At 38.5% G+C, this 8,974-nt stretch overlaps 1 protein-coding gene across 1 annotated transcript; it reads right to left on the bottom strand.

Moving 5' to 3' along the window:
- Window positions 1-7,298: 7,298 nt before the first annotated feature.
- On the bottom strand, window positions 7,299-8,666 carry LOC137730723 (spermidine hydroxycinnamoyl transferase). The gene has a single exon (XM_068469682.1). It carries the CDS (start codon window positions 8,664-8,666, stop codon window positions 7,299-7,301), a length of 1,368 nt encoding a protein of 455 aa, XP_068325783.1.
- Window positions 8,667-8,974: the final 308 nt, after the last annotated feature.

The raw sequence follows: 8,974 nt of genomic DNA, 5'->3' as shown, positions 1-8,974 counted from the left end.
AAGAGGTGTTGCATTCGTAGGAATGCTTGAGGTACATTGATAGGGATTTGGATCCTTTCCTGAGCAGAGGGTCCGAATCCTGTTGACCAAAGAATGCGGACCGTTGGATCAAAATCCAACGGCTACAAACAGGAGGGCTCTTTAAAAGTTATAATAATTGTAACCGTTGGATTTTGATCCAGCGGTTCGTGTTCCTTGGTCAGCAGGATTCGGGCCCTCTGCTCAGGAGAGGATCCAAATCCCATTGATAGGTGGTCTAGTAAAAAAATGAATGGATTGGGATATAGTGAGTCTAATGAGTCAAAATAAAAACAACACCTATAACAAAAACCCACTAATATAATATTAATTTTCTAATAAAAATAATTATAGTAAATATGCAGTTTTAAAAATATGGGTCCTCACATATCCACTACAAGGTCATACACAATAGAATGATATCAGAGAATAAAATTAGTGAAGATTGAACTTCATATAAACTGTTTATTTAATATTTGATTAATTGGTTGGGCTTTATATTTATTGTTAGTTATTTGAACTAAAATAAATAATGAAGTCCAGTTGTAAAGGAAAAACCAGATTACAACAACAACAACAACAACAAAGCCTTATCTTACTAAGTGGGGTTGGTAGGTCTTTGTTTCACATGCCAAACCATCTTAACCGATTATCTCATCTTATCTTCAATTGCGGGTCATCCATACTTTACATTGGATATCCTTGTTCTTAATTTTTTTTCCTTTCTCGTGTGCCCACACTTCCAATGAAGCATTTTCAGATTCCCTGCACTCATTTTTTGCACGAGTTGATGCTAGACTTCCCACATTTTGTGCCATAAAAGCATTTTTGGCCTTATTGTTGTCCTATAAGATTTTCCCTTGAGCTTTAGTGACAATACGGTGGTCGCACGACACATCCAATGCATTCTTCCACTTTATCCATCCAACTTGTATTTTATGGTTGAGATCTTCATCCAATTCTTCGTTCTTTTGCAAGATAGATCCAAGATAACAAAATCGTTCACTCTTTGGTACTTCTTAATCTCCAATCCTCACCTCTATCTCATTTGGACCCTCACCACTGAACTTGCACTCCATATACTCTGTCTTTGACCTACTTAGGCGAAGATCTTTAGATTCCAACACTTCCCCCCAAAGGTTAAGCTTTACATTTACTCCCTCTTGTGTTTCATATATCAACACTAATAAATAAAATAGGAGAGAATGGGGCCAAAGAATAGTTGCAAAGGAAAGGCGTGCAACGTGGCAAATGAAAGGCTTTTTAGAGCTTGCGGCACAAATGTGGTGGTGGAGGATTAATTAGTAATCCTATTAGCTATTGGAATTGTTTTTATATAAGTCCAAGGGGTTTGTAGACCTAGTGTGAGAAATCACAAGTCGCACACATATTAGAGAGACGGAAACTAGGTTTTCCGATTTAGAGAAATTGAAAAACAAAACACCACACCAAAACCTTTTCACCCCTGCACCACTTGTAAGAAAATGTCTTAGCAGATCATTGTCTTCCTGCTTCACCAACCGAAGATTCATTCGTGTGGATACTGACATAGAGCTAACACTTGGGAGTCTCAACAACATTGAATTTGTTCACATATGAAATCTAAAGGTATTTATCTGACCTGCATAGGGCAAGGTTCCATTGTTGGTGGAACTGCAATATCATGGAGTTTTATTAAGCAGACTTTAGTTGCTACGTCTTTGAACCATGCTGAGATTCTTGCCATCTATGAGGCTCATGTACATGGCTTAGTGTCATTATCGAGCATATTCGAAGAACTTGTGGATTTCGTCTGTCATTGACGTCCCCACAATGATGTTTGAGGATAATTTCGCATATAAGACTAGATTCGGAAGGGATACGCCAAGAGAGACCATACCAAGAACATTGCATTGAAGTTCTCTTCTCTCATCAGCAATATGAGAATCAAAAGATCAAAATCAAGTGAATTCGTTCCCATGACAACCTCGCCGATCTCTTTACCAAGTCATTGTCGAAGTCCAGTTTTTTGAAGCTTACCCGAGGAATTGGAATGCATCAATTGTCCGATTACTTTGCTTGCTATCTAAATAAGGAGTTTTGTCAAACTTAGGGGAAAATTCTGGTGGATACCTAGTTGACCTTAATGTACTCGTTTTACCTTAGTTTATGAGCATTTTTCCCATTGGGTTTTGCTAACATAACAAGGTTTAAATATGGCACCTATCCTAGCTAGGTTGGTCATATCCTGATGTGAGATTAATCATCACTTGTTTTTTCAAGCTTCGACTTTGCACTCATTTTTTTCTACAATACTTAGGATTTTGTTCTGCTTTGGGTTTTACCATTGTCAGGTTTTTGTGAGTTTATACTTCCTTAATGCAACCTTAATTTAGGTTTCACACATGTAATTGCCTATGCCGCTTGAAGACTTCAACAATCATCCGATAAGACCTGATGCGACTACTTCTTAAGGTTTACACACTCAAGGGGAGTGTTGTAATTAATCTTACTTAGGAATGTGGTTGTGTAAAGATAAATGTAGGATTCCAATAGGATTTGGGAATCAAATCCCCTTATAACTTGTGTTACTTGTAGAGCAAGTAAAACCCATTTGATTAGTATAAATATAGGTACAAGACAGCTAGGGAAAAGCAAGCAATTACAAACCAATTGATCTCCCATTCTCTTTCTCTTGCCATCCCTCTCCTGCCGATCTCTAAATTTTTCTTCAACGTTAACCTATTTGTAAGATAAGTATTAAGATTCTTTTTAATTTTTACTTGAGTTCAAGATTACTTTTCTATTTGTTCAAAAAAAAAAAAAAATTTACTTTTCTATTTATTTAGAATCAGGTCTTCAAAAATATACCTCTTGTAACTCCATTAATTAACTGTAACGTAGTATTTTTCTCCTTTTGTTCTTTTGTTCTTTTTTTTTTTTTTTTTTTTTTTTTTTGAATGACATAAGATCTGAATTTGCAATCGATTATTCTTTCTTTTGTTCTTCCTTGGATTTGTTAACTCCATTTTCAAAGTTGTCTTCTCAGGCTGACACCAACCCAATATTCACGAACACATACCCCATAAGAATCCACCATTTAAAATTAAGAAAACTAATGAAAATGGCTTGAAAAGTTTTAGTTTTAATAAAAACCATGTTATAAGTTTTTTTTAATGATTAGTACAAGACCCATATTAAAGTGGAATGATTAGTACAATGCCCATATTAAAGTAGTCTAACTAAAAATGGTCCAACTATAATAAATTATGATTTGTCGATTTTATCCTTAACGCTTTTAGGTTGAGTTCCAGATTTTCGTCTTTAACGGAGTTCATCGTTGTTTTGCAGACCCTCTTCTTTTTCTTTGAAACAAAAATATAGATCCTTATGCTATTTAATTTATATTTTGTATTATTTAGTTAAAATGTGATCGTCGTTATTATTCATAGTGTATTTGAGGTACTTTTTTTTCAATTTTTCATCGTTAGTGGAGTTCATCGTTTGTTTCTCCAAAAAATAAATTTGAAATCTGCATGTTATTCAATAATAATGATGGGTCACTGTTTCTAGAATGTAAAAATAAACTGTTTCTGAATTTTAAGTAACACTGTTTTTGGAATCTAAGTTGCTGTTTCTGGATCCAAATGAAATAGACACATTGTTTCTTAAATGTAAGTTAGAAAAGAAATAGTGAAATTCACTATATTTGGATTGAAAGCAAAATAAGCACCATGTTTCTTAAATATAATCAACTGATGTATGAAAGAAAAGAAAGCCTTTGACTATTTCTGGAACTAAGTCACTGTTTTTGGAATATAAGTCACTGTTTCTAGAATTTGAATCACTATTTCTGGAATTTAAGTCACTGTTTCTGGATTTTAGTTCTTTTCTTTCCAAATATAGTGTGTGTTTGTGCGACACTATATCTAATATTTTTTTTCCAGAAATAATGTTATGTTTTGGGTTATCCAGAAACAGTTTTATGTTTTGGTTTTTTTTTTCTTTTTTTTTTCCATACACTTTTTCGCTGGTTTCTACCAGTAAACTTCTTTGAACTTGTTCGGCGGCTTTGTTTCGATGAATGCTTCATTTTTCAACTTTGATTTGGTTGTTTTTGAAATGGGGGAATTCAATTTGATAGGATTATTGACACACCCCGACCGAGATCAGAGCGTGCTGGCCATCACACGAAGGTGGCGTAGCCATGTGCACGTGCGGAAGCTAATGAGATAGTAATGTAAAAGTACGAATAATTGAAAAACTAGCATACAAAGTACTAAGACAAATGCTAGCGTAAGTGAAACGCTAAGTTCAGAGCAAGACTACAACAGTCCAAAGAAAATGATACGACAATAGTACACCCGAAGGTGACCCTACAATGGTGAGTGTGTCAGAAATGCCGGGACGCCCTCTGGGAAAACCACCGAAACTGCTAAGCAACTAGAACCTGGAGGGGCACAAAAACAAAAGCGTGAGTGGGCAAAAACAAAGCTCTTGAAAACCATTTAGCAAAATACATTCTAACCCCTCGCCGTAGAGCCTGTATACTTCCCAGAAAATAAACATATATACGTATGTATAAATATGGCAAACATGCTCAAGGGTATACCAATCATGCTCAAGAATGTGCCATGTCAAAGCCTCATAATGATATGTAAGTGCTCAGGTATAAATCACATCAATAGCATAACATCTGGCAGCCGGAGTCACCTAACGTGACCTGTACGGCTGCATATAGAGCTCAAATCTCAAACTCAACAACTGAACAACTGAACCTGCCCACGAGTCGGAACCACCTAAAGTGGTCTGTACGACAGGACTGGGTGTGACGTATATATACGCTTTAGTGCTACGATCACGTGAAGGCTGTGCGAATAATCGCGGGTCACCTACGAGTCGGAACCACCTAATGTGGTCTGTACGACAGGCCTGTGCACCTAGCTTGGATCCAAGCTGAGCATATGGTGCGGGAGGTGAATATCACGTGAAGGACTGTGCCCTGCTCAGGGCGGGAGCACTAACACCGGGGGTGCAGGTTATGAGCTCTCTAAGCATATCAAACTACTGCTGAATGTAAATATGAATAACATTTACCTGGCACTTACCTGTGCTTCCACAGCACCCAGCACGCATATATATATATGTATGCCACTACTAATGCATGCGATGATGCATAAACGACAATCATAAGGTGCATGGCATAAAACAAATAACCCTTTTTATTTAATTTCTGGGAATATAAATGTATATAGGTATATACGGAAAACCAAAAGCCCACTCACTGATAAGTGGAAGGGTCGTAGCCCCCCTGCCTCGAGTGACCACGCTCGTCCTCGGGATACGTATCACCTATACGCGAAACAACTACAAAAACGTTAATTTAAAAGCACATAACCAACTTCTCGTAATAACTTCTCATACATTGCTCAAAATGGACAATTGAATATACCAACGTGCTCTACACAACCTCAGGATCACAACCATATTTTTAGAATAATTTTCCTTCGCCGCACGCGCCCCCACGCGCCGGCCAAGGCACGGCCACACGCAGGCATGTGCGGTGCACACTGACGGCATCAACTGACGCCGTTAGGAATATTCCGTCAGTTTTGACAGATTCCGTTAACGGCGTCAGGAATATTCCGTCAGATTTGACGGAATATTCCGTCACCTTTTCCGGCGAGACTTCGGCGCCGTCGTCGGCGCCGGAAAACTGGAAAAACTTCAAACTTAGTTTTCTAACTCGTTTCTCAACCAATTTTCATGATTTTTGAACCAAAATGAAGCTTAGGACTAGTAGAATCACGATATACCACTTTTAAAAGCTAAAAACCACGCGATCATACCTGTCTTCAAACTCAAAACTTGGCCAACTTTGAACCAAGCTTTCCCGACGTCCAAATTTGTCCAACGAAGCACTCCGAGGCTCCTTGGGACCTCACTAAGACATCTACGAGCTTAAAAATCCCAAAAAACAAGCTAGATTAAGTTTGCATGAATAGTACTCAAATCGGCCAATGTCGAATCGACGTGAAAACGTAGGATTTCTCACCTGAAAATGGTATGGTTGCACTCGTACGAGCTTCACGAGTTCGAAGGTGTCCTTAGTTTCCTCGGAGAGTGATGGTTTGGGTGAGTTTGGTGCTTGTCCGTGCGTTGAAGGAAGAAGAAGAATGATAGAGGACTCGGGGAGAGAGAGAGAGAGAAAAGAGACAGAGGGAGAGGGAAACACGGGAGAGAGACAGGGTGTGTGAGTGTGTGTGTGGTCCTACAATACCACACAACACAAAACAACACTAAACGTAAATGTAACGAACTAGGGGTAAAAAGGTAAATTCACACGTACGTTTCGTTAGTTTCGGGACGGGATGTCACAATTATGGTGGTTTCATGCTGGTTGAAGTTGGTGAAGAGTCAAGACAATATCAAATCATTTAGGGATATTTACTGAAGTGTAGATTTGTAGTAGGTTGGGCTTGTAAGTTTGACTTGTGAACAAATAGCTTTGGATGATTTTTTATTAAATTTTGAGCCCTTTTGGTTAAATAACATTTTAGGGATGGTTTTTGGTTAAATATTTGTTGACCCAAATCTTTTTCTTTAAAATTCAAGAACGTTGCTTTCACAATTTCCCCTTTTTTATGATCTACTATCTCCTTCCTTACGATCTTTTTCCATAAAAAAACTCGAACTCCTGATTTTTCTTTAGTTTCGTCAAAGTTACCAAAGAAACCATGACATCACAAAACTGACTGAGATACATTGCTCACACACTTCCTTTACATATAAATTGCTCTATTTATTAATTTGCATAGCTAAATTTGGCTGCCTTACCATTTGAAGGGTACGGTTGAAAAAATAAATGACGACGTAAAATTAATCAGAGGAAGAGAGGACCAGCCCTAACATAAAGGACAAATGTCACGTAATGTATCAAGTTTTATATTCAGTGGTTAAATATGTTCCAGAAGTTATTTGCAACAGCAGAATGGGATGAAGTAGTTAATTAACTTGCACAAAGTATATATCTTGAATGTTCTGTAGTAATATCTACTTGAAATCCACATATGAAATAATTACAAACAAAGAATTCTTACTACAGAACAACTTTTAGGAGAAATGATAGTTGATTTATTGATTAAGAAATTAGTGAAAATTTTCCAGTACATCATCAAGGATAAGTCCGCATATCTTTCCCGATCAGTTCCTTATTTCTTGATTTATTGATTAAGAAATGATAGTTAAACTATGCCCTTGCATAATATAATGATCAATTTCACGGTCATAATACAAGTTATTCATATAATATCTTCATAGAAGTGCTTCTTAAAAGCATCCATATGGGCAACTTGTAGACACAAGGCCACAGTCGCAGAACCATTTCCATCAGGACTTGGAAGGATCAGAGAGTCCCCATCAAAATCATGCGTTCCGGGACCCATATAAATCTCCTTTCCCCATCCAAAATCAAGACCATATAGAGGCAGTGTCAACCAGCTCACTACCCCAAGATTAGGGTTTCCATAAAAAGGTCCCTGGTCACTCCCTAGAGCATGAAGATCTTGGAACCTAGTCAAGTCCGGTTGGTTCCTCAAGTTATCAATTGCTGACAGCACATAATCGTTCGTCACTTTCTCGATCGCCTCCCTTATTCTACTTGATGCGTACCCTAAGGGCTTGGTCACCAAGTCACCAGCAAGACTCGTAGCAATTACATCAAACGTTGCGTTCCCAAAGTATCCTTGTGGCAGTGGGGGTTGCATGCGATTCCGCGAGTCAACACAAACCCCCATAGCTGTAGGCTGTTCATTTTTGTGATCTCTAGCTTTGGAAGCACATCTCCAGATGTGTCCAGCCACGGACTCATACCGCGTGTAAGCTCGCTTAGTGTCAGAGTTGTTGCAATTTGTACCCTCATTCGCCATCCGCTTAAGCTTCTCAACTTGATCTTTAGTGAGACTCAACATGGCGACAGTGGTCTTCTTCTTCCTCTCCTCAATATTATCTGCTTGCCCAAGTAAAAAGGGAGGATGGTTGAACTCTGAATGGTCAAGCCCTAGAGTAGCACTTCCAGCTGGGATGTTTAAAGCTTGAAAGACTTTTCGATCAAGAAATGGCATCACCTCAATTGGCTCACCCCTTGCAAGCCTAGCCCACTCAGAAATAAAATGCAATGCACTTTGCCCATCAACAACAGCATGTGATATTGTCAAGCTAAGACTAACACCACCACATTTGAACGTAGTCAATTGCACAAGCAATATCGGAAGTTCATGAATTGGGAGGGTGTAGTCCAGAGTTGGGATAAGATAGTGATATTCTGGAGAAGGAGAGAAGTCACCAAAGTCGTCGAGTTTTGAACTAGACTCAGCTTCAATGAATCGAACCCCCACAGCATTGCAATCAAGCTCAAGGCGGCCTCCGCCAATCCAATGCAAACGACCTGCTAGTGGATAGAACGTCACCAGTGCACGACTTAATGAGTCTTTGAGGGTGTTTGCGATGGTGTCAGATGATGTGACAAAGTTATGGTCTGGTTTATAGAAGTAGATTGTGGGAACATGAGTTATGAGGCCGACTTGATCCCATTCCGACAGAGTTAGGCAACCTTGCCATGTTGGCTGAGAGGGTTTCACTGCACAGCAGTCTTTGAATTTCACCACCATTGTTTCGAGTTTTTTAAAGTTTGAGTGAGATGTAGATAAACGGGGTACTGGTTTTTATAAGCTTGATTGTTATGGTTGTGATGAGTTCACTCTCTCTGGATAGTAACCAGAGGAGATTGTTATAAATAAAAAAAGGCAACACAATTTGGTTTTCCGAAAATTCTGTGAAATTGTTGAGAATAAATTTCACATGAGTCCGGTAGTTCCTTCAAAGTCGCATTTTCAGTTGGTTTCCCACTGCATGCTCTTTGGGTTTGTTATGATTTTCCGTCAGTGCGCCAAAAAGAATTCTCATTGTTACATCTTGC

Source organism: Pyrus communis, chromosome 4, assembly GCF_963583255.1.
Source record: "Pyrus communis chromosome 4, drPyrComm1.1, whole genome shotgun sequence".
NCBI lineage: Eukaryota > Viridiplantae > Streptophyta > Magnoliopsida > Rosales > Rosaceae > Pyrus > Pyrus communis.
Note: the sequence above shows the minus strand (reverse complement) of the source record. Positions and strands in the feature narration are given on the sequence as shown.

Bases quoted from the DNA above. Each gene is read 5' to 3' on its own strand.
- LOC137730723 (XM_068469682.1), bottom strand. From the start codon at position 8,666: ATGGTGGTGAAATTCAAAGACTGCTGTGCAGTGAAACCCTCTCAGCCA.